Genomic DNA, 23549 nt, shown 5'->3' on the forward strand with positions numbered 1-23549 from the left:
TATTTCTTGTTCTCCCTTCAGGGAAGGTTAACTTGGTTACACAACTCAAAGGAAGTAGTGCAATTGAAAGTGTTGCGGTAGACGAGGAAAACCCTACAAATCATGACCCTCTCTCAGACAGACCACAGGATTTGACCACACTAATATGTCAAGTAACTCAAAATCCCTGTTTAAAAACTAACTCAAACTTACATTAGATGTTCATCTTAAATTATTATCAATTAATGTTTTGTATATTCATTCAAGCATATTTATGCAAGTCTGAGTAGGTCCCAGATGCGCAGGGTTAAGTGTACTTTTGAGTTTGAGAAGAATTTTGAGAAGGGATGTTGTGGGTTTATACAACGGGGAATGTACAAGTTTATAGCTTTAACCATTTGGTCACCTCTATGACATGTTTCAGTAAATGTATTCATCATTAGTTACTATTCCAACACTATATATGATTTATTTTAGTTGTACAAGGAAGACAACTAGAAAATCTACCTGCAGGGGTCCAAACATATGTTGGAGAAAGATGCAATACTTCATTAAAAAAGGTGTGGACAGTGGACACACAGCCTTTACTTTGACTCTTTATTTAGCTCTATGGTTTGAATGTGGCTGGACAGAACAGTAGTAACAAATACAAACTAAGACTGGTGTTTCATTGTTCTGTGACATCACATACCTAAAACTAGTTTCAACCAGAAGAAAAAAAAAGCGACATCAGCTAGCAGAATTTCTGATACAGAAAATACAATTTACGGAATGAAAACAAAAAAAATAAACACTGAGCATTGGAGCGGGCTCTCTAGCGCCTCGCTGTCCTTTGAATAATCAGGTCTCATTACATCAGAAATGAAACATTATGTAAAGACAAAACAAAGTTTATACTGGAAACCATGAGAAACATGCTGCAAAGGGAATGTCTCCCCAACGCTGACGTTGAGGTTTTACTTGACAATGGATAAATCGCATCGATGCATTACTGAAATAAGGGATTAAAGTCTGCACTGTAAGAACAATGTCATTTTTTTTGCTTAAAACTTACAACCCAACGGTTTGACATCAGAGTTATTGATGAAAATCTCCTAAAGTAAAACATACAAAAAACTAACATCTGAGAAGCCAATCCCATGGCAGTGGCAGCCAGGCCCCGCTGACCACAGAACGCCGGGACCGCACATTCAGGGGGCCAGGGAATGGTACAAATGCATCTCGTCTCCTCTCCTTTCAGATTGCACGTGTTTTAACTTCACTACCAAACAGAAAATATTAAATCACAGCAAAGCAAAATGTGACAGTTAAGCACGGCAGCGATTTGACCTTATTCATCAGACGAAGCAGACTCGGCCCCAGCACCTCTGTGATGGTATGCCTCCTTTCTCCGAATGCTGCTGCCCGTTTATAGTACCAGTCCTCGTCTGCATTTCAATTCACCTAAATCCTACGTCTTCGGTCTCTAGGGTAAAGTCCTGTGTGTACACACAGTCTAGCTCAGACCTGATCAAGGCGTCCTGCTGACGGACCCAGACAGTGACAGCTAACCAACAAGCCATTCGTTGCGCTAACTAAATCCACATCTGAAAACTGAGGGTACAAAGACCTCACTACCGACCGCCTGCTCTCCTCTGTATAGACCAGGGAGGTTGGCATGCCAACCGGGCATCTCTTGGTGCTTATGGAAAGCAGCAGCAGCAGCAGATATCTGCCTTACTACAAGAGAGCTCCAAACGGTACTTAAAGGCTCGGTATCCTCACTATGAATGGGCGTGTTCCACCGCCGTTGGACAGCCAATGGGAACACACCGCCATTCCGATTCTGTTTGACATCTACTGGGGCGTTAAGGGATATCAGAAAGGATGAGGGACCTTCAGAATCACAGTGGTTAAGTCTCTCTCTTTCTCTCGCTCTCTCTCTCTGACACACATACGCAATTGTCCATCGGCCACCTTTCTCCATACAGTCCCAACACACACACAAACACACACACACACACACAGAGCTGTGCTGTAGGGGGAAGGCTGTGGTCGGTGGGTTTTCCTTTCTCCTGACGGCGGCGTCCTAGCGCCTCTGCGGCCCGTACACGGGGTAGGACAGCGTGACGTTGAGCGAGTCGTTGTGCTGGACCAGGGAGGCGTGCTGGTAGTGGAGGACCAGCTCCTTGAGGGAGGCGTAGAGGTTGTAGGGCTCGGCGAAGCCGTAGCCTGTATGGGTCTTGTTGATCACACAGTGTTTCACCTCTCCCTCCACCCTGCAGGGAGACGGAGAAGCGAGCCGGATGAGAGAGGGAGGAGAAACATGTTCATGCTTGGCCTCAAAACAACACATCAATAATACAGAGGAGGGATAGGACTGACCCGGAGCTCAGGCAGTAGCACAGATATAAATAAATACCCTCTTAAGCCCTTTGAGACTGTAATTGTGATGAAGGGCTACAAAAAATACAATTTAATTGAATAGACATAGGGCAGGATAGGGGAGAGACGTTGACAATGCACACTGATAGCCAGGGGACTGCATAGAGCCAGGGGACTGCATAGAGCCAGGGGACTGCATAGAGCCAGGGGACTGCATAGAGCCAGGGGACTGCATAGAGCCAGGGGACTGCATAGAGCCAGGGGACTGCATAGTCTAGTAGTGATGAGGGTGTTGGACTCTCAATCGAAAGGTTCTAGGTTAGATCCCCAATGTCTGCAGCCCACTCATGGGCCTTTCCTAACTCCAATAGGATCCTCAGTCACATGTGTCTGACTTCACGGTCAGTCGCTTTGAATAAAGGCGTCAGCTAAATGACCAAACGGTTGTAGCGCTGGAGACAGCCATACTGACAGAAAGACGAGAGGGGGGTCCTTACACCACAGAGCAGGCGTAGCAGCCCGGCTTGCTGCTGTCACGGACCAGGAAGGTCCCGTCCCTCTTGCCGCGCAGCAGAGTCTCCGCCTGGATGCGGTTGATGTTGCCCAGGCGCCACAGACACTCATCATGGTGAGGCAGGTCATCCTCGTCCTCCAGCATGCTGTACTCACTGGAGACACGCGCACAGCACACACTTAGAAATTACCCTTTGTTCACTGTTGATGAGCCACTGAGGTGTTCACTGTTACTACCAACCTACTGTTAGGACAACCTTACAAAGTAAGTAACAATAATACAGTTTATAAGATGACATTATCCCTAAACCTGTTGCGTTTTCTTTCACAGATAGAACCTGATTCTGCTCAAAACACACTAGTGCTGTAATTCTTGTCATCAGCCTTCAGAAAAAGGTTTATTTCCATCCAATTGCAGGATTTGTAATCCACATCATTCAAATATTACCATCCCTTCATTATGGTTCTTATTATTATGGTGGCTCTTCGGCAGTGTACTCACTCCTCCGTTGTGTCGTTCTTCAGGCCAAGCCATTCGTTTAACTTCCTCTGTCTCACACCCTTCTGAGTCAGCCACCTGCCACACAGAATAAAGAGCATTACATCATGCAAATGTGCAGATAAGTCTGATTTTGATAAATGTACCGTTTCGACATTCAAAAGCAGGGTGTGACTGGATGTGCGTGTGTTTGAATGTAGTTTAGGTCAATGTGCATGTCTTACATCAGGTACTGATCTCTCGTTTTGCGGAGCTGGATCAGATCCGGCTTGATGCTGTTCATCTTCTTGTCGATCTCCCTGTAGTCGGCCGCCTGCTTCTTCAGCTCCACCTCCAGGTGGCGCTTGCTGTCCACAATCTCACTTATCCGGGACTTCAACTTGTCATAGTTCCCCATGATCCTGTGGGGGAGACGGCAAAGGGTCATTACGTTGTCAAGCAGTGGTTTTCAACCGTTGATGTAGCGGGTCACAGATTGGTGAACGGACAAGTAGGGTTGTGGGCAAAACCTGGCAACCGCAGACCACAGCTAACCAAATGTCATTTCTCAGACATTAAGGAATATTGTTACTGCGGTACTTTGGAAGCTTTCAATATAATACAAAAATGTGGGCATTAAATATTCATTGTATAAAGAAAAAAGGCATGACTTTGAGAACATTGGTCCTTTGATGCATCGCCATCTAGTGTACATTTAGTTACATTTAGTGTATGACACCCTGTAGCTCGGACCGCAAACGATCAGGACTAATCACGCACACGCTTCAGGGGAAGCATCAACAACGGGTCATAATAATAATGTACGTTTTTAAAGTCGACATAGGATACATCTACATTACCCATCAATGAGACCTCATACAGATAACATACTATATTATAAAGCAGCAGGCAGGTGTGTTGGCCGCCAGCCTACCTCTGGATCTCCTTGTCGTTGCCCTCACGCCGGAACCTCTCGATGTACTCCTTGCTGAAGCGCTCCTGCGTCTGACACTGCTCCTCAAAGATCTTGATGGTCTCGTTGAAGGCTTCGATGGCCGTTCTCTTCATCTGGATCTCCTGAGAGAGGAAGAGATAGCATGTGAAGGCCGGGCTAAGTGTGGAACGCATACAAGTGCATGTGTGGTGCACTGGTACCGTGTGGTGCACTTACTGGGACCACGTGTAATGTATTCATGAGGACCGCCTGTGAGATACTCATGAGGACCGTGTGTGAGATACTTATGAGGACCGTGTGTAATGTACTTGTGAGGACCGAGTGTGATGCATTTGGACCATCTGTGTGGGGTCGTAGGAATGTGTTCAATGTACCTAAGAGGACGAGGGTATGTGTGAGCAGACCTTGTACAGAGGTTGCAATGTGGCGTACCTGTGAGGTGCGGGTGTACTCCTCGTACAGCCGGTCGTACTCTCGGTTCTTCTCCTGGTACTGCAGGTGGTACTCGTGCAGCTTCTTGCCCACGGCCTCGATGCTGTCCTCCTTCACCACCTGGTCCTGTGGGCCACATCATCATCATCATCATCATGGTACAGGGATTAAAACGAATGACGATGAAATATCTTCCTGCACGTCTGCATCCATGCGATTCTAGTCCTCAGTCCCAACGTAACGGTCGACTCTCCTCCTCGCTATGGAATCGCAACAAAGTTGCAACCTAGGGAGGCCGCGTCGCTAACGTGTACGCTTGTATTACAGTCAACGAAGATAAAGTCTTTATCAAAATACTCATTTTAATGAAGTCACAATGGAATATGTAATTGAGTAAAGAGTAGAATTCTAAATCAAATATATACTTGAGTAAGAGTAAAATTACAGGCTTAAAAAAGGAACGTGAAACGTAATTTTTTTTAAACTTTTTTTTACTCATTTGCGTTACTTTTAACGCGTTACTACCCACCACTGGTTGTTCAGTGAGACGCAGAGACTGCTTGTAACAACGGTGACGGCCTTTTTACACTGCCAAGCTGGTTTGGTCGAGGCTTGGCACGCCCGGCGATTTCACCGTCTTATCTCAAGTTTCCTGTGTAAAACCGAGGTGGTAAAATCCCCCGTTCGTCACGGCGCGGGCTTTCATGGTTAACTGGAAACGGAGTCTAGACCGCTTCAGAATAATTTGCATACTCCTGAATGTTTTTATTTTTTTATGAATGAAGACCGCATGCAAGAATGAGTTCACATTTGATTGTAGGCTACAAACGTGATTGACGCCAACAAATTCTTTATTATGCTGACCACTTGTTTTTTATCCTCACAAAAGCCTCGTAAAGACAGTTCCTCTGCGTCTTTCTCGTAGATCGCACCATCTTTCAATGTCTGTGTTTTTTGCGACTGCATCACCTTCTCTTAAATGATCAGCAGCTTACGGATTTCAATTTCTTTCCAGTTAGAACTGCTCATGATGATATCGCTGCATCTACCCAAGCACCCCCCACCCCCGGAATCACGGAGCCGTTGCATTTACATCAGAATGAAACCCAATAAATCGCCAATGTGTGTAGGGTCCTCTTGACGAATAAAACTCACTAAATGGTGGAGTACTGGCAGAAGGTCACGTACACCACAGTTCTGTGACTTAGGGCATTGGTAATCATCTTGAAACTAAACAAATCTAGTCTGGAAATAAACATATTTTATCAACATAATGTATTGTGTTTTTACTATATTATCAGTAAGCAAAAACTCTAAATGTAAAAAAGATTTTTGGGAAAATTCGGGACGATTCGGGACGGTTCAAAATGTTTTACTGGACGGTGGTGAAAAAAGTTACGTTTAACCCCTGTCATGGTATGATCTCACACAGCTCTCTCCATGCATACACTGAGCCAGCAGTTTCCACCACCCAGTAATAATATGGGTGGTAGGGCAGGTCACCCTATGTAGTCAGCAGATTTGCCCTCACTAGGAACCTCTGTGCTGGTCCAATTACCAAATACAAATGGCTATGAACACATAGATTATAAACATTAAATGTCCAATTAAATGCTGATCACTAAGTGCGCTGTTAAAGGTTGTGTATGGAATTCTCTTTGTTGGCCATTTTTGCAAAATTACTTGAAATCCTTATCATAACCCACTTACAGCCACTGAGTTAGAAGTACTGACATGAAAATTAAACAAGTCAATCATCTGTGGAACAGGCAGGGCTCGAAAAACTCCAGCCAATGATTTCCAGACCCACCGAGTGGTATTGGACAGTAAGTACGTCAATCAATCAAACTGTCGTACTGCACTCCCCCTCCCCCCGCGCGACCCCTTCGTGCACGTACTCAAAGCTCGTGACCCAGAGCAAGCTTCTGTTTGTTGTTATCATGCGGTAGCTACTGGAGCTAGCTAACTAGCTAATGGCTCGCTCTCGCGCATCTGTTCGCTCATGCATGATTGCGCGTCCATGTACTTGGAATGTGTGGAGTCAGAGTTAGCGTTGAAGGAGAGGTGGTAGGACCATTTGAGTTGTGTGTTTTCAGAATTTGCTGGCGTTTCGCAAATCCCATACCCAACCTTTAATGTCCAAATGATGTGACATATATAGTTTCCTAACTTCAATACCATGATATAAACCAACAATTATTTGTGCGTGCGTGTGTACATCTTTAGTGTTGTCATTACTACGCATTACGTAGTAATTACATATTACATTAGTGACGCATGCATTTAGTACCTAGTAAGTATATCGTGGTCTTTTTCAAAGGTAACTCATCGCAGGGTTATTGATAGCTAGCTTGGTTTTTTGACCAGTTCAAATGTCAAGGCGAAGCTCGACCCTAGGGGGCAGGGGCCTATAGAGACTCTGGTGGCCTCTTAACAGACTCTGGGGGCCTCAATAGAAGGGATGTTAACCGTTGACCGTTTGACCGATGGTTGACCGTATCAACGTAAACCGATCAAAATTGTCAGTTAAAAAAAAAAGAAAAAAGAAAAAAGGGACTTATTGGAAGTTGGACGGACACCGCGTCTCTAGCCCACTGTTTAATTTCTCCTCAAGTCTTAATTACTCCCGCATGCGAACTGCGGAGAATAAGATTTCTAAATTATTATTGACAGTAGACTAAACGCTATAAGACTACAGTTAGCCATCTCATTCCAAGATCTTTTTGTGTGAAGTGAAAAAAATTATCCCTCACCCTCAATTTTTCCGTCTCCTCCAAACTAAACAAGCAGCGTCTCTTCGGAGCTGTCATTATCTTAAATGAGCAGCGGCAATGTTGCAAATGAGCTCCTAACGCTGCCCTCTACCGCTTGGCCCCTGGTGAATCCCGCGCAGGGTCTCAAACAGGTCCGAGCCATCTCAGACCATTGTGGGCGTTCGAGCCCGCTCTCTACACACGGTCAACTTGCCTCATGTTTCAATTCAAACACAGGTCGTACCGCGGTTAGAGCCACTCTCACTCGGAGAGTGTGTGTGTGTGTGTGTGTGTGTGTGTGTGTGTGTGTGTGTGAGTTGGGCGGCAGAACGGGAGAGTGATAAGCAGAGTTACGAAATAGTAGCCGGCCGGCGCGGCTCGAAATGGCTGTTATTTCAAATAGCACATTTTAATTCACACCGGTGTACTTTCTTCATCGTTTGTACCGTACACCTCTACTCTTGGGGCCTCAATAGAGACTCTGGGGGCCTCTAAACAGACTGAGGGCCTCAATAGAGACTGTGGGGGCCTCAATAGCGACTGTGGGGGCCTCAATAGAGACTGTGGGGGCCTCAATAGAGACTGTGGGGGCCTCAATAGAGACTGTGGGGGCCTCTAAAGAGACTGTGGGGGGCCTCTAAAGAGACTGTGGGGGGCCTCTAAAGAGACTGTGGGCCTCTGCTGTGTAGCGCGTGCGGACCTGCTGGTGCTTGGAGACGGGGTAAAGCAGCTTGACGTCCAGCTTGGGGTTGTACTGGGCCAGGGACTCGTGGCGGTAGTGGTTGATCAGCTCCACCACCGAGCTGAAGGTCAGCGGGTCTGAGAAGCCGTACTTTCCGTCCCGATGGAAGATTTTGATCAGCTTGTTATTGCCTCCTTTCCTGTGAAAATAATTTAAACCGGTTACAATGGATAGGATGTATACTCGATATGCTACACAACCTGAGGTACATTTAAACAGGGTAAGCTCTTGTTGCAGCCTGTTTGTACTGGTGTAGCCTTTTCTGTGCACACACTTCTGTGAGGTCCACCCTTACCTGAGGGTTAGGGTGTAGTCTCCATGCATCTTGGTGGAGGCGTCGCGGACCAGAAACGTCCCGTCAGCCGTGTCCCTCAGCTTCTCATTGACCTCCTCCCTGGGAAAGTAAATACTCATGAAGTACATCCCCTGGCATGGTGCTCCTGTATGTGCTGTGTTCTAGGCTCTCATTAAATAATATGACCCCTCGGTTTAATGCTAATGAAAGAGCTATTTACCCAAGCTACCCAGCCATCTGGTCAACCGGTAAAACATTAAGACAATACCGGTCTGGGAGCTTAGACCAACATAGCTTGGCTCCGTCTCCGGACTACAATAAATAATCTTTTACAAATATCATCAGTGCCAATTCAGTCTCTGAGAAATTTGCACTAAACCCCCTGCCACAAAACGAAATATCGGACTTTGGTTATTGTGATAAAAGATTTTGTAAAATACTTTTAGGCGTTTCAATGCTGTGTTGCCCACAAACTATGTACTGTTCAACGCTACAATTCCAATTCCAAAAGACTAAAGTGCCATGTTACCATTCTGTCAGCGAATTCCCACTACATGCAGAATTGATTCAAGGAAGTTATTTAAGACGATTTGGTTTATATATTTAAATATAAATCTAGCCTGGCAATTAAGACCCAAATCAATCCAAGGGGTGGGATAAACAGTTGGATTTCAAATTCCCACTTCACGCAATAGGATAGCGCTACAATCAATCATGTAGCAGGGACCACACAGACTTGACGCGGAACCGTCGCAACTCAGTCGTCGTAATGTTAAGCCCGCCCACCGACTCTATACACGATGTGATTGGCCTGACCAGAGTTTGGTTTTTCCAGCTCGCGAGCTAACGGAGAGTTGCTAGACTCCCCTGGTTGCAAATTAAATTTGCTGCTGCTAGGGGCGTCTAGATTTCTAGGCTAATATATATCGATATTGCAGGCCAATATTTCAGTGGAGCGAAGAGAGACCGTTACAGTGATTTACAAGGATTGGCATTGTGCTTCGTGGGATGGCATAAGGATTAATAAGCACCAGTAAGCATGGCTATTTTCTCTAAAGATTACTGCTACATAGACCGTCTTCAAGATAATCTGTTTCTGTGAAAATAGTTTGACAGTTGACGTAATCTTTCCAAACCGGACAAATGAGACCACAAATCCAGGACCAATGTAGGGCTGGGCGATATATCGATATTTGAAATATATCGATATTTTTTCAAACGAGATATGGAACGAAATGCTGTCGTCAACATTGATATAGTTTAATTTGCGTTGAAAGTACAGCATATTTTATCCAAATAACAGCTGTTTCGAATCGCGACTGCCGCCTGCTATTTCGTAACTCTGCTTATCTCTCTCCCGCTCTGCCTCGGGCTCACACACACACAGCCCCCCTTCCATTCACGTCACCTTTTTAAATCCCCTACGGCGCGAAACATGGAGTCCGCCGGCAAACGCAGCACAGAGGAGCTTGTATATAAGCAGAAGACAAATGGCTCTGTAGTTTGGAAATGTTTTGGGTACAAGGTTACTGACTAATGACAGAATCAGCTTTTTTGTCGAGATTGCTTCAAATCTGTCGCTACTAAAGGGTCGAGTACGACCAACCTCTTCCATCACTTGCAGCAGCACAACGTGCTCAGAAATGCGTGCAGCGACCCGAGGAATTGGAAGAACCAGAGATGTCGTAGAACCCTAGGGCTCCAGACTTATTTTTTTCACTAGGAGCACTGTGTGGCCCCTAACTGAAAATTTTTGGGGCGCAACCAGACATTTTAGGGAAACACACCGTTAATCAACATGCCAACCAAATATTCACATTTTTACTAGTTTTCACTGTATTACTAATAACTATTTTGATAATAGATGCAGAAATCCCAACTATCCCAACGGTTTCCCGGTTTGCGCATGCATGCGTTCGACAAGTACGGAAGCAACAAATTCCCGGGGGTGCGCCTGCTTGTCGTGCCGCTTGACAGGACGCTGAGCCTCCTCTCAGCCCGCTCACCTCTCCATTGAGAATGCATTATCAGGCCCGACAAATGCCTCCCGTGTGAAAAGCCCTTTATGGCACCTGAAGCAGAGTCCTGCACTGGTTCGGGTGACCAGCACAATTTGGATGAAACGAGTCGGTCGGGCTCGGGTTTTGCGATTGCGAGCGAGACTTCACCGGTGCTGGATATGTTAATCAGGAGCGGAGGAGTCAACTAAAACCGTCAACAGTGGATGATGTCCTTTTTTTGCACAACAATCTAAAGCACCAAGCCAAACACCAGATAGTGTAATTCCCCTCTAATGTTTCTAATTTTCCATCGGGTGTGGGGCGGGTGTCGATATCAATTTATAGCGGGTCTGGTCGGGCTACTGTCGGAACACGGGTCTGATGCGGTTTGAAGTATTGCGGGTGCGGGGTTTGTAAAATAAGACCCGTGCAGGACTGACTTGCACACTAGCCGAAGGTCGGAAGAACGAGTCAATAGTTTGCTTGCTCAGTGTAAACGCACGTAGCAGGTTATGAAATATTTCACCTTCACACAGACGTTTACGCCCGCTCGATAATCTCTAGGACCCTCCCCCTCGACACATTAGTGGCCATTCCCTATCCTTCTTAGGGTGCACTCACACTAGGCCATCTGGCCGTGGCCGTTTTCACACCTAACCGTGCTCAAATCTGCCAGTGTGAGTGTGGCCAGTCTGGCCAGGCCAGGCCAACTTGGCCGCTTGGGATAGGTGTGCTGCTACGGTATGGGCCGCCACGGTACAGATGCTAATGAGCCGACACGCGCACACGCACGGCTACGCAACCTGAGCTGGATGACGTATAGTCCATGCGACGACCATGGACAACAATGGGGCCAGTTGAGCACGGTTAGGTGTGAAAACGGCCAACGGCCACGGCCAGATGGCCTAATGTGAGTGCACCCTTACACTCATTGGCCAGCTAAAGATTCCGGATTCATTGACGCGCCCCTTCCACGTTTAACGTGTAAAAAAAGGGCAAATTTACTGGTCGCACGTGCGCGACCAGATGGAAAATTCGGTCGCACACACTCAAATTTTGGTCGCAGTCTGGAGCCCTGAACCCGACGGTCTGCTTCTCCGACGGTGGAATGTATTAATAACAGTGGTAGGCATAGATATTTTTTTTAATCTAGATTAATTCCTAGATTAATCTAGATTAATCTAGGAATGGTAAGCAGCAAAAAATCTGTTTGTTTACCTTGACAGCGGTCAATTATACTGGTCAATGGTGATTTATCAAATATAATTCACCGCCGGAAGTTGTGAAGTGCCCATGCAAGTGAACGGAGCATAAACAAAAATAATTGACAGCTGAATGTTGGGAAGGCCCATGCAAGTGAATGGAGCAGTCTACAGCATTGAGAAGAGCCGTGTAATAATCCATAATAATGTAAGGTTTAGAAGTTAAATATTTGAAAGTTGTAGAATAAATTAATATAATTTATATTTGAGTTAATTTGCTAGAAATGTACTTACAATTTTTAGTCAGTTAATCATTTACATATTTATGTTACACAATTATTACATATTTACATGTTTACATATTTAACAGTCAGGATATTCTGTTGAATCTGCCTCTCTGATTCCCTCACGTTTACCTCAGTCTAAATTCTAGCTTCTGATTGGTTAGTTCAGTCACGTGATGGGTCCGAACAAGGAAGTGTTTGAAAATAGATTAACGGCCATATTTTTTTTATCGCGCGATAAAAGTTTCGCGTTAAGCAGCCTTTAACGCCCCACCACTAATTAATAATATAATTGTTATTAAAGAACGTCTGAATGCATGTATTGTACGTCATTATTTCACACTTTAGTATGGTTAAACATGACTATAAATCATTATAACAACGTTTATGGGTCATAAAAGTCAAAAAAGCATAATAGGTGCTCTTTAATATATAATAAGATTCAAAATATTCCGGAGGCGCACACAGCTTTTGGTCGTGATATTATATATTATAATGTTCTCAAATACGAGGCGGAGGCAGTGGCTAGTCCACGGTTTATTCAACCATCAAACTGTATTCAATTCCGAACGGTAGGAATACTAACGGTAAATCCAAACGGTAGGTAGGTAGGCTTTAGTAATAACGGTAACTCCACCCCCCCCCCCCCCCACATCAGCAAGGCAGGTTAACGAGCACAGCGACGCAGGCAGGCTGGAAATGAGAGCACAGCGGCGCCACCGATGTAGAATGACGAGTTGGAGCGTGGCAACGGCAACTATATTATTGGGTCAATCAACAAATATTTATATTTATCTTATATCGATATTCTGCTTGGAGATATGACTTTTGGTCCATATCGCCCAGCCCTAAACCAATGTTTTCTTTTTTCACATTCATTTTTTTTTTTTATGCTGCCAATTAAACAGGAAATTGGGAGAGGTAATCAAAAGATGACTAGATAGTAGCTAGGCCTTAGCTGTAGCATTGTCTGAGGTTACATGAATAAAGCGAGACTGATACTGTATGCCTGCCAATCTACATTGCCGTGTTTGCATGCGCTACCTGGAGATGTCCCCCCAGAACCACTCAAGAGAATTTGTGTGTGTGTTGATGTTTGTGGACATGCGTGTGGGTGCGGATGTGCGTATTTATGTTTCTGGACATGCGTGTGGGTGCGGATGTGCGTATTTATGTTTCTGGACATGCGTGTGGGTGCGGATGTGCGTGTATTTAAGCCTGCAGATATGGGTGGGCGAGTGGATGTGTGCGTTGACGTGTGGGCATTGAGGTGTGTGCGTGCGCTACCTGGAGATGTCCCCCCAGTACCACTCTGAGTCCTGGAGGGCCGTGCTGTTGTTGAAGATGCTGGGGACTGGGGTCAGCGGCTTTGCTGGTTTGGGCGGCAGGGCTGAGGGGGAGAGACGGCCAGCATGTCAGCCAATATGGTTTATGACACGACGGACGCTCTGCAGTGTAACATATGGGCATTACCGGTCTCCCTATATTCACCACCACATTGAAAATAAGACCCATCTTTTCTCAAAACTGTAATGCCAACGCTTATATTAAATAAAAAAGCAATACCACCCTTATACCACTTTCACATAAATTAAATCGTAGATTGAAAGAAAGACAACAAACAAACGTGAATAATTTTCAGCTCTTCTCAGCCACATCACAGACAATATTCATCACAATGTTGGCCATCTTGTCAGATAGGTAGTTGGGAAGCAGAGCCCTCCTACCTGAGCGCTGCATGTTTAAACAGCACAGAGTCGTGCCTCTTCCTCCACACGCCTCTGTCCTCACGACCATAACCCCTTCCTCCTCCTCCTCCTCTGCCCTGGGCTCCATAGCGTCACATCACTCTGCCAGCTCTGTCCTTATCCATCATCTGCCTCTTCAGCCCCATATCATTCATACAGATCGCCATGGTAATGTCGGAAGACATAGTAGGCTACAGTTTTGGCCGTTGCTGTCCCTCTTTGCTTCCCTTCCGTGTTACTGCGGTCTTGCATGGAACTACAACCCATATGATTTACAATCTGTTGAAATATTTAAAAATACCAAGAATCACCTAGAAATACCATGCTGCTCTAATCTACTGGCTCCAGAGGATATCCCCACACCACCACACTAGCCTCCTCCTATACCTAGCCTCGCTTCCTCTGCTCTCCTGCTGGAAGAAATCCATCTCATTGCCCAGCCGCCCGGAGATGTGTGACATCAGCGCTATCCCAGCCAATACCACACAGGCGATGATGTCACCGAGACAGCACACCCACCACTAGCGTTGCACCTCTCAGGCTCCATGACAGTGATGTCATGGTGCCGGTGGCTTCGTGCCCCTGAGTGACAGCGGTCATAGCGCTCCTCCAATATATATTTTTTTTTTTCTTCCATGATATTTAGTTAGCGTTAAGAGTTTTTCCTCACCCTAGGCCTAGGCCCTTTGATACTATGCAAATGTTATTAGGTACTATGCAAATTAAATTGACCTAACACGACTTATTATTTTACTTCGATTTCATTTTCTTTTTTGCAAGTGATGGGAGGAAATACATGGAAAGGTAGAAACACACGAAGACAGCCGTATAGGAAGAGAAGGCTACCTGGAGCTGCTTGGTTCATGTTGAGTTCGCTGGTGATCAGGACCTCAAGAGCCTGGACCAGCGCGTCCGGAGCCTCAGAGCTGAGGACAGACAATTTATACCACAATCAAAGTGTGTGTGGCCAGACAGTGGAGGTCACGGCAATTTACACCAACAATCCATTAATAGGTTTCGAGAGAACTGCCCGTGCGTGAGGATGTGTGTGTGCGTGCGTGCATGTGTGCTTGCGTGCGGATGTGTGTGAGCGTGTGTATCAGTGTTTCCGCTAGAAGAAATTGGTGCCGGTCATGTGACCGGGAAGGTTTCATTTTACAGGTCAAATTGGAAAAAAATCTGTCGGATATTGTCTGTGTTTATTGCACTTAAAAAAATTGATAGGCAGGCTATAAAGAATAATATCATCAAGGAATGTCGATCTAAAGCCTGGTGTTTTTAATTAAAAGGTTGGCAGGTGGAGGTCAGAACAATTAAACATTGCATTTTAAAGTGCAGACAAACAAAAATTATTTAGGTCTATACTGCAAGGCAAGGCATAAATAATAATAGCCTAAAACAACACAAAGCAGGCTACCTACAGTAAAACAAACTGGCGCGTAACATTATAAAATGCAGACTAATGAAAATAATTAAATTAAAATCATTAAACTATAGTGTAACAAAAAACAGCAGTATTTTAAAGTGGATAAGGCTACAACAGTGAATTGCCGGCCGCGACTTCAACTAGGCCTACAGCATAAAATAAATAAAAAAGATTTTTTACTTCTTTCGATATTTGGCAGCTGCTGAATTAAAGTCAAATGTATCGAGTGTCTCTGCTGCTTGCAATGCGCATAAGCCTCGTGACTCTTCCTTCCCCAAGGCGGCTTCACTGAGCATTCTTTATGCGGTTCTGCAGGGAGAAGCCTCTCTCCACTGGTACAATGGAGATGGGGATAACACAGGCTATCTTTGCCAGTTTGACCAACTCTGGGAAGATTTCAGCGTAATCTCTTATGAGCATCTCGCAGGCCGTTGAAAAATGCAAGCCCCCGTAACTGCGGAGGGCTGTCATCATTGGGATGGCATCTCGCTGCGCGCTTGCGGCATCGATGAATGTGGTGGCTGTTGCCGACTCGTCCTCGCTGGCAATTTCTTGGCCAAAATGACCCAGCATGGTTTGGATGGCTGGTTCTGCATGCTCCCGAAGTGCTGAGAGAACCTAGGGACAATCAGTCTGTGTTTACTTATTTTTAAAGAAAAGCAAATAAACAACTTTAAACTAAATTTAAACTAATTAATCCTTGGTTATTCCTCTTTGTCTCCAACGTTCATGTAACACTGTACAAATCAGTTTTGTTAGGCCTACATTAGCCTACTGTCTCGCTATTCCTTATTGTCTGTCAGCAGCCTATTATGTCAACACGGACGATTTTTACATTTGCGCATCAGACTAGAATTTAGCGGAGGTAGGCCTATAGCTCTCGAGTGTATTATTAGTAGTAGGCCTATGCCTATTAAATTCTATTGGTCCTATTATTAATATTGACCAGAATATGCGAGCATGGGTTATTTCAAAATAATATTCTATTTAACAAAGGCTATATGTTTTACATCATACGTAATCAAATAGGCTAGCCTACTTACCAGCTGTCTGTGGGTATCGGGAGGGATTAAGAAGGACGTCGAAGCAGTAAAGCAGATCCAGGGAATCGTCAGGGAAACGGCCGTGTAAAGCATTGATCAGGTGTTGAATGTAGCTTGTTTGGGCATTTTTGAGGGCTTGAACGGACCGGACGCCTGCATGGGTCACTTGAATGCCTTTGTACATGCCTTCTTGGGAGTCTGTTTGGTACCTCTGTTCTTCTGGACCGGGTGCATCTCGTAGCTGTGTGAGGGCCGAGAAGGATGCTTGAACCATTGGTCGGATTGTGGCCAGATTCACATCATCTATCTGGAAAACCAAATTCAGTTTGGTCATCACGGGGAGAACTTCAGCCAGTGTGTGCGTCAAGGCGATATTTGGCTGGATTTGTCCCAGGATGCCTTGGGCTTGGGCATTTCCTCCCACAGCTTCTTCATTTAGCTCCATCACCAAGGCAGGCCTTGGTGATACTCTCCACTGCCCTATGCAATGACAGCCGGCGGACAGCGCATGGCTGCTTCAGACTCGTATGTCCTCTTCGCTCAGAGTTGCTGTTAGTTGACGATTGAGGCGATTGGTCCTGCTAGCTGAGTGTTTGTAGAAGGAGTACACAGCGGAAATTGTGCGCTTGTAGGCTCCTACCCGGTCCACAGCTTTAGCGGCGTCTATCGCGGCCAGTGCAGTACGATGGGCAACACAGTGCACCTGGAAGGAAAACACTATTTTTTTCAGGACAGCGCCAACTCCAGCATGCCTCCCCATCATTACGCTGGCTCCATCCGAGCCCAGTCCAATTACGCGGGACAGCTCCACATTCCTGCCGCGGAAAATCTCTGCTACTTTATCGAAAATACGCTGTGCCGTCCCGGAGTGTACGTCGTAGTTTCCCACAAAGCACGTCTCCACTCTTCCACTCCAATTCTACATACAGGATCAACTTTTTGTCAACCGTTATGTTGACTGTCTCGTCAATTATGATCCCGATGAAATCACTGGCTCCTATTTTTTGTTTTAGGTTTGCAGCCGAAATGTGATCATTGCACTGACTGTGCTCTGTTAAACTTGAGAATCGCATATTTGCGGACCCCCGAGTGAAGCCATTCTTCCTCCCTGATTTTACACACTGAGCGCAAAACAGCCTCTCCTCATCCTCTACAATATCGCACCTCACCCAGGGGAACTTCTCTTTCCAGTCCGGCCTGAAGGCCCGCGTTTTTCTCCTCTTTTCTGCTGGAGCCACGGGCACAGCATCAGCCGCCTCTTCTGACACAGATGGAGGTGTGTGTGTGTGTGACGTCAGACCTGCCGCTGCTGCTACTTGGTTTGAAATAGTGTGTGATCAAATTTTATTCGCCATGGTTATTAATACCGGTACTCCGCAAAGCTTGCCGCCGGCTTTCTCTTGCTTGCCGCCGTTTAGTTCATAAACCTACGGTAGTCTATAGCGATCAATTTGAGCGCGTGCACGAAATGTAACAACTTATTTATTTTATCACACAGGCTATGCTACAATCAAAACCCTCATTGTTTTACATGAATTGCCTAAACAAAGGACCACTGTAGCATATTTAAACACAATTCAAATGAACACATTCAAAAGTATTTCTGCTCAATTTAAAAGGTTGAATTTCCTTGTGACTGAATGTTTGCATACAGCGCGCATGCTGTATGCGTGCAGGGTTGATGCACTCCACTTTTTTCTGTGGAGAACCAGCGCCTTGAATATTCCGCATAAAATGAAACCGGATCGTTTTCGCCTGTTTCCGTTCCATGAGGACGGGGCCTTATTTCCAATCGGTCATTCTGACCGAAGAAATTTAGAATTTTCGGTCCTCCTCATTTTTTTCTGGTCAAAGACCAGAAAAAAATGAACTCTGATGTGTATATGTTTGTGGAACTCTGGTGTGTATACGTTTGTGCGAGCAGATGTGTTTGCGTGCATGTGAGTGCATGCGGATGGGTGCTTGTGGATATGTGTGTGTGTGCGCGGATATGCGTATCGATGTGTATGGATGGATGGGTGTGTGTGTATGTGCGGATGTGTGCGCATGTGTGTGAATGCGTGCCTGAGTGTGTGACTGACCAAGTAGCGGCGGAGGAGGTCCTGAACAGCAGGGGGCTGAAGCCCTCCGCCAGGCTTCTGGGGCTGAGCTGGTTCCTGGCGCTCTGGAGACACAGCCTGGCAAGGTGACGCACCAGGCTGAGGAGGGTGAGTCCGTGCTGGGCGGGACAGGCCGGGGAGCTGGTCACCCCTCGCAGCACCTGGGCACAGTCCTCCAACTCCTTCACCTCTACAAAACGGAGGGGTGCAGGGTCAAAACCAACAGCAGCACACATTTTGTAACACTCCAAACTAAATGATTCAATCTGCTAAATGTATTTCCGAGGCGTTTCTCAACGGCCTTGACCGGTGCTGACCTTTCACAGCGTTGACCATCTCCATCTGCAAGGCCGGGGGGACCACAGGCCCCGGGAGCTCCTGAAAGAACCGCACCACCCCGTCACAGAGAGATGCCACCTCCAATTGCTCAGGGTCTGAAAACAAACTCACCCTTAGATTTCCGTTGCTTGAAAAACAAGCCGGTCCATAATTTACCATTTGGTCATAAAGAGTAGGGATCGACCGATACAGATTTTTTAGGGCCGATACGATACCGATATTTTTTCATCAGCCTTAGCCGATACGCCGATACGCCGATACCGATATTTAGAGCCGATACTGCTTTTGCTCCCTCAATCATAAAAATTACACTAATAACAAATGTTACAAGTCTCAATTTAAAAAAAGGAAAATTTATTGAACTTCAATATAAAAAACAATATTTAACAAATAGTAAAAACAGGTGAGGTAGAACAAGTAAGAACAAGTAGATGAACAATATTTAACAAATATTAAAAACAGGTGAGGTAGAACAAGTAAAAAAAAAAAAAAAAAGGCGAAAAAATATCTGCGAAAATCAGCCGCGTATCGGCCGATACCGATACACACAAAAAACGCGAATATCGGCCGATAATATCGGCCGACCAATATATCAGTCGATCCCTAATAAAGAGGCATGTGTTCTGAAACCATAGCCAATTGTCTCTAGGTGATTAAATGCGTAATTGACATGGTGTAGGTGGACCATAATGCAATCGTATGCAGAAATGCATAATATGAAGATATTTACGGAGTAACATGCATTTTTCCCCCTGTAATGGGCAACATCAACTACTGATCGACAAACACATGTTCCCTCCTTGAAAACAATTCATAGAGGGATAGGCGACCAGCTTAAAAAGAGACTTCAATATCATTTTAGCATTTCCCTGCGAGTCAGAGAGGCTTAGTGTAGCAGCTCTCATTGATTCCAGAGTGAGAGAGAGCGTTCTCTCAGTTTAAAAGAAGGCTACGTGGCATGGCGCTATCAGGCCCAGAAGGGTTAGAAAGAGAAACAGAAAGGCCATTTGGAGGACTATTTGTAAGGCCATTGGAGCTACTGGTGAGACAGGTGTCAATCAGATTGGCCTTTTAAATGACTAAACATGTACTGTCTGCACAATCCGCTTGTTTGTTGACACAACAATGACGCAGACTCCTAGTCGCTCTTGACGCCCGATTGCGACGCGTCAAGTGGAGCAGGTCCAAAATAAATGGAAGACCACGCCCTCATGCTCAGTGTAGCTCCCAAGTTAGCCTGGTATCTAGTTAGGATCTGCAGTCGTTTTCATCCTGTTCAAAGCGCCAGCCTCACCTGTTTCAGCCAGCTGCTTGGTGTCCAGACTGCCTCCGGTGAAGCTCTGGTACAGACCGGGGCTCTCCACACCTGCAACAAGCACCCAGGAGATAATGAAGAGGGTCTCTTTATGGTTTCCTCAAGCGAAATACGCATGGCAGAGTATGGTTGTTGAAGGGTGATCAGGCCCCAGATCCTTATAATGCTTATGATAGGGATGCATCGATACCGATATCAGTACACGGACCCTGATACTGATACAGATACGAACACCCAATACCACTTTACTCAACGTGACGTTTTTCACATGGTCATTTGTGATAGTCAACATAGTAATCTATACCATTTTAACAAAGTTACTAAAATAAATGTAGAGAAAAAATCTATTACAAAGTACTCATAACGGTACTCGGTATCGGCAAGTACTCAAATGAAAGTATTTGTGGTCTGAGAAAGTTTGAGTCGGTGCATCCCTAGTTTATGAGATGCATTCAATAATAGGCTTATGAATGTTCGGTTTTGTCTCAATGTAAGTCATAAAGAAATGCTCGGCTTTGTTTATCACCTCCACCACGGCAGACCGCTAAGTAACAAACTTAACAGACTCAAAACAAAGCATCACACAGCGTTGACATGGGAAGACACTGCTCCCTGTACAGGGCCTAGTGAACTGGGCAGCTGTAGGCCCTGGTGGTGCAGAGGGCCAAGTGGTACCTTTACTCTCAAGGGCGTCCATGAGTTTGCTGAGGAGCAGAGGGGCCGTTTCTGGAGGACTGAACTGGTCTGGCAGGTCTGGTAACACACAGCCCACTTCACACAAACACACAAGATGCAGAAACACACAAAAATCCAGTTACCATCTTGATAATATCAATATCTTTGCTTGCCTGGTTTAAATGCAAATCTGACAATCTAACTTCCTTCCTATTTTCTCAGAGCTGGGGTTCTTAGTGAGCACAACATCACCAGCTGGGAAATTATGTGGAGTGCGTGTGCGTGATGCGTGTGTGGCAATGAGGAAACAGCTTTCGGGAACTGATTCATACAAGCTGCATACAGACTAACGTCAAGTAAACAATCATCTGGAGGTTCTGTTTCACTTCGGTCAAACATGAGTTAAGTCGGTGTACTCTATAGCTACCTACATTCCAGGCTATGGTAGGAGTAACATTCTCTGGTATCTCTAAAGAACTCGAGATGGTTAGTGAGAAGGACAGGTGGGCTCCTCACCCTCACATTCCGAGTCCCCCCTGGACGAAGCAGCAGAGGGCGGTCTGGGTGGGCGGGGCTTGGGAGTGGGTGGGGACATTCTCTTCCTGCCTACAAAGGCCACATAGGTTCCCGGGAAATCTCCCTTCTCCTATTGGTCAACAGATACATTTGAGAAAAAAATAATCACCCAACAATGTGGAATTTATTATAATATTGCTTAATTTGGTATTAGCTGTATTATAATTTAATTGATACAACACAAATCAATCATATGACAGTTGTTCATTGGTAATAAAATGTACAAGACCCATATCAGGATACCAATACCAATATATGACGATGTCAATTTATAGCTTAACATTATCAGGAAAAGTGTACGCATGTATGGCACTAGTCTGGGGAAATGACACACGAGTTACACAAGGCCTATACAAAGCCATGAGTTCATGATTCAAGCAGTATATAGAGAACAAAAATAAGAGGATCCTGTTTTGAAAAACTGAACTACAAACAGTTATCCGTTGTCCTGTACTCTGTTTAAGGCTTTTTAATTTAAACTTGGGACAAAATGTACTATGATTTTGCTGTGCCATCTATACTATAGTAAATGCAGACTACAGACTTGAGGCCATGCTAGACTATTAAGCAGAGCCTTTTTATTTTTTAACATGCGACCGACAGGGACGTTTAGAAAGGCATCATCAATGAGCCGGTAGAGGTTATGCACCTTGTCCACAGCCTCCCTGTAGACTGTTGAAAATTGTGTTCAAACTCACAAACATTGACTCAGAGTCAATCAACCCAACTCATACTATAGGCCTTCTAAAAACGAACATTTTGCCATGTTAGCATAATTTCAATTTCAATATGTCCCAGGCTCTATCTTAAAGTATGAGCACAAAAGTTTACTCAGAGGAGAAAAATTATGTCTAACTTGCAAGATCAGGGGATGTCTCGTTTCACAAATCCAAAATACACTTGGCACTCAAAAGACCACTAAAGTGTACCATTGATCTGGGCCTACCTGTGTAGTCTCGTTGAACCCTGGCAGCCAGCCGATCTCAGAGGGCCTCTCTTCAGTGCCAACGGGGCACCCCAGGGCCAGGAGGGCCCCCTTACTGACCACCAGCATGTCCCCAACGCGGAGCTCAATGTCCTCCTCCCGCTCCTTCTTATAGTCGTAAAGTGCTCGGTACTGAAAGCCTTCAGAACTCATCCTGCTGTTTGTGTAAGTAGCTTATCGCGGGGTACACTATACAATACAAAAACACGTTTGTTTTATTCAAAATATAGGTTTCTCTTTTGCCTGAGGTGTGTAGAAGAAGTTTGGAGTTTCTAAACTAACTGATCATGGCTTTTAAAGGGCTCCGTCTCTCCTGTCTCCATTTCGGATCTCACCGTCATCCCTCTAAACCAGGAGGCAGCCTGTCAATCAAACCACTCCGAGCTTTCATATACAATAGTCTCATTAGAGATAAGGGCCACATCTGCGTGATGTCAGATACACCTGCAAAACAGAACACAAAATAGTACAATATCAGCATGTTGAATTCGAATTACGATTGCTCCTATGATTTTACTATACAATGCTTTCATCTGTGCGTTTACAGAACAAAACAAACATGTTAACCGCCTCAAAATAGTGATATGCATGTCGTCCTGAAACGCTATGCAGAGATGCACATACATACTCACTAGCACGTACACGCATACATACTCACTAGCACGTACAAACACACACACGCACGCGCATACACAAACGCACACACAGCAAATGGCCCCAGGAAACGGGAAACGACAATGCATACCGATGCTAGCCATGTAGCTCATCCGAAACGCTATAATCTCACCTTATTAGTAGAGAGTTCAGATCTTCAGCCTAGCGACAAACTAACGCCATGACGACGACGAACATTAATTAAATCAGAAACATTCGCCTTCCTTTTTTTTTATTTCCTTTAACGAATCGAATATCTTCAACGCGTAGAGACTCGTGGCTTAGCCGTCTGGTCTAATAAATTACAACGGGGCAGGCACTGCAGCCAGTGTTGCCAGATTGGGACAGATTTCCCCCCCAACCTGGCAATACTGGCTGTAGCGCACTGACGTGACGTTCAGGAGCCCAGACGTTCTTGCTTTTCGGCAGGATGATTTTTTTGCAGTTTCGATTTCAGAGATGAATTTCCTCAACAATGCACTTGCCTGGAGGCTCCCATTTATCATATTTTAACACTGGCTGCAGTGTTGCCAGATTGTCCGGGAAATCTGACCCAATCTGGTAACACGGCAGGACGCCTCGATCGCGACGTCACATCCGGTAACCTAGTTTTTTTTTCTCTCCCCTAATGCCCTATAAATCTATGGAGCTGTCAGAGGGGGAGTGCAGAGGCCTGTGCCTCACAGAAACAA

The 23549-nt window shown here is 45.3% G+C and overlaps 1 protein-coding gene and 1 long non-coding RNA gene across 2 annotated transcripts; both read right to left on the bottom strand.

The window, feature by feature from the left end:
- Positions 1-562: 562 nt before the first annotated feature.
- LOC115545002 (phosphatidylinositol 3-kinase regulatory subunit alpha) lies at positions 563-23202 on the bottom strand. Its single transcript, XM_030357705.1, has 17 exons — positions 22991-23202; positions 22165-22647; positions 21159-21288; positions 20643-20738; positions 19947-20018; positions 18631-18747; positions 18296-18503; positions 14592-14671; positions 13285-13387; positions 8512-8610; positions 8175-8355; positions 4722-4847; positions 4269-4411; positions 3580-3756; positions 3359-3433; positions 2841-3011; positions 563-2237 (listed from the first exon to the last, which is right to left on the bottom strand). Exons 2-17 carry the CDS (start codon positions 22354-22356, stop codon positions 2048-2050), a joined length of 2160 nt encoding a protein of 719 aa, XP_030213565.1. The 5' UTR covers positions 22357-22647; positions 22991-23202; the 3' UTR covers positions 563-2047.
- LOC115545005 (uncharacterized) lies at positions 15001-17651 on the bottom strand. Its single transcript, XR_003977049.1, has 2 exons — positions 16215-17651; positions 15001-15789 (listed from the first exon to the last, which is right to left on the bottom strand). It is a non-coding gene; the product is annotated as an uncharacterized LOC115545005 (long non-coding RNA).
- Positions 23203-23549: the final 347 nt, after the last annotated feature.

Source organism: Gadus morhua, chromosome 6 (assembly GCF_902167405.1).
Source record: "Gadus morhua chromosome 6, gadMor3.0, whole genome shotgun sequence".
Classification (NCBI taxonomy): domain Eukaryota; kingdom Metazoa; phylum Chordata; class Actinopteri; order Gadiformes; family Gadidae; genus Gadus; species Gadus morhua.